The 2,908-nt window shown below is 38.2% G+C and overlaps 1 protein-coding gene across 3 annotated transcripts in view; it reads right to left on the reverse strand.

The window, feature by feature from the left end:
* Window positions 1-2,908, reverse strand: part of LOC106881671 (uncharacterized) — a 19,068-nt gene that overhangs the window by 15,057 nt on the left and 1,103 nt on the right. For 2 of the 3 annotated variants that reach the window (XM_014932136.2, XM_014932135.2), the window contains exon 2: window positions 810-1,079. The exons of the other annotated variant lie outside the window; for it this stretch is intronic. In XM_014932136.2, the coding sequence (XP_014787622.1) occupies window positions 810-1,079 (270 nt within the window). The remainder of the gene's footprint in view (window positions 1-809; window positions 1,080-2,908) is intronic. 3 annotated transcript variants of the gene reach the window in all.

Here is a 2,908-nt window from a genome sequence, read left to right on the forward strand (position 1 = left end):
TATATATATACATATATATGACGGGCTTCTTTCAGTTTCCATCTACCAAATCCACTCACAAGGCTTTGGTCGGCCCGAGGCTATAGTAGAAGACACTTGCCCAAGGTGCCATGCAGTGGGACTGAACCCGGAACCATGTGGTTGGTAAGCAAGCTACTAAGTTGAAAAAAAGATTAGAGATCTATACAAATCAAATTTTTATATATAAAAGATGGAGGTGGAAATAGCACAGAAGTAAATCTACGACATTTCAATTTAAGAAGAAATGTAATAAAAATGATTTTTAAAATTATATGAAGAAAATATTACTGGTTTCAATGGGGGTCAAAAACAGTATAGTAGGGTCAGCTGGGCACTGTCTGTGAGAGAAACAGCACCATGATGCAATTCACTTTGCCAGAAATTTGGGAACGACATGCTATACTGCTTGGCATTTGTGCCGGAAGCTCCAATATGAACATTTCAGAGTGTTTGGTTGTCAATCTGAGGACAGTGCAATCAGAGGACTTGTACTGAGAGTGATAAAAATCAAACAACCAGTCAACATCATGGTGTTTGAAGTGTTCACTAGTGATGGCAACGTTATGCCTCCATTCATCTTCCCACATGGCCTCAGACTCTACATCAAGTGCCTGGAGGAAGAGAAAAAGAGAGGAGAGAGAGAGAGAGAGAGAGAGAATGAGAGAAGGATAGCAGAAGGGGACAACTCATAAGAATATCACTCAGCTGATTGGAAATCTGCAGGTAAATTTTCATTGCCTTAAACTAATCTCAGGTGAAAATAAGTAAACTTGAAGGGTTGACAATACCTTCGATGATAATAACTTTGGTGGTGCAGTTTTTCTGATAATAATTCCAATTCTCATGGTGTTCCAATGTGTAATTGACAGTCATCCACAGCTTACCCTTGCTGAATTGACAGTAGCTGTGTTTGATATTCCAAACAAAGGACCTGCAGGTAAAACCAAGTGTTCCTTCTTCACATATATGCTTACACTGTTTCACAGAGACCTGCATGCGATGGGCACTGTAAGTCTCACGTAGGATAGCATTCTTAACCTCTGCATAACGACAGCTACCTAAAACAAATTGTTATCATTGTCATTATTACTACTAGCACTTGAAGTAGATGGTAAGAGTGACAGGGCGGAAAGAGAGGTGCTGCCCTGAAGAAAATTTAATGGAAACGGGTTGGTGTAAATGAAGAAATTGATGAAGATGAGGGAGCCAATTCTTGAAGTCTGTTTTTTGCAGGAAACAGTCATGAAGACATCAAGGATTAGACAGAATGGAGAGTTTTTATTTAGATTCTTAGTGGAAGTGGGCCTTATCCTCCATGGTGGCTGCTACCCACATTTGGGGAGACGTTTTATTCTTTTGCTGCATTCAGTCATTAGACTGTGGCCATACTGGGGCAATGCTTCCAATGCTTTAGCTGATCATATCAATCTAAGTTCTTGTTTCAATTTAGGACTTATTTTTAGAGATCACTATTTGTTGAACCTCTAAATTATGAGACATAAAGGAATACAACAGCATTGGGATTTTTTAACATAAACACAGATAAATACACACATACACAAACATATAAACCACCGCTTCTTTCCCCTTTTGTTATCTCCCCTTTTTCTTAGCTCTCCTGTGCAAACTTTCTGTCCGGCAGTCGCCATGATAGATCGCTGACCACAACATTCAATTTTTTTTCTCCGTGTTTTTCTCCTTATTTTTTCTGTTGAAGAGCATAGCTCGAAATGTTAAAGACTTTCTCTATTCCCGAGCGTTAAACTAATACATCCTTTTGTTGTTTACACCACCTGTCCTCGTCTGTTGTTGTTTTTTTCATAAATTCTCCCATAAACATACATACACACACACACACATATATGTATGACAGGCTTCAGTACAGTTTCCACTCTCAATGGTAGGCTGCATCATTACTGAGAAATCATGGTGCAGCCTAACAGCTCTTCATCTCTGCTGGTGAACAACACACTTTGCATAATAACGACTGCTTCACAAAGTTTGGCCTTCCACTTCACTGCCAGAAAATACTTCAACCCACAACAACAACAACTAACAATTACTAAACCTCTATAAAACTCAGACAAGAGACTCACAATGGTATACTTCTCTCACATCTGGGATGGTACTGCTTCTGTTCCCACAGACATTCTAGACTACATCTAGAGAAAGCTCCACTTGACTGATTATATCCGGCCAAAATATTCTACCATCCAGCAACCTACACCTACCTTACAATGTCATTCTAAAACAAAAATAAACAATCACATCATTGAAATCTCAAAACCACAAGATCATGCATGATTAATTGAAAATAATGTGAATAAATAAGCATTACATTTGACAGAGTAATCTGAATACTAAAGGGATAAAGTCACTCAACATACTCCAATGACCAACCCATAAACATGTTGTCTCCTCTCTCTGCCTTTTCTAAAGCTACAACAGTTGCTTTTCATCCTCAGTGCTGGCTGGAAACTTATGCCACTTCTATTTGTGCATTCCAAACTCTCTCATCTCTTTTCTTTTCATCAGCCATATTGCCTCTAACTCACACACCAAGACCCTACACTAACCACTATACTCAGTACTTTCTACTAGGAATATCATTCCACTGGAATTCCTGTACTGAATGTTAGAGTAGCAGTAGAGCATGGGACAGATGCTTTGCAACATTTATTTATTTCTCTTCTGAGTTCAAATCCCACCATATTCAAGTATTCTTACACTTTTCTTCTTTTTTTTTTTCTAATTAGATCAAATAATACCAGTAAAATACTGGAGCCTATCTAATGAAATATAACCCTCTCTCAAGATTTCAGGCTTTGTGTCTGTTTTAGAAATTATTATCATCGTCATCATCATCACTCTGTGTAGGTGAATATAT

Source organism: Octopus bimaculoides, chromosome 14 (genome assembly GCF_001194135.2).
Source record: "Octopus bimaculoides isolate UCB-OBI-ISO-001 chromosome 14, ASM119413v2, whole genome shotgun sequence".
NCBI lineage: Eukaryota > Metazoa > Mollusca > Cephalopoda > Octopoda > Octopodidae > Octopus > Octopus bimaculoides.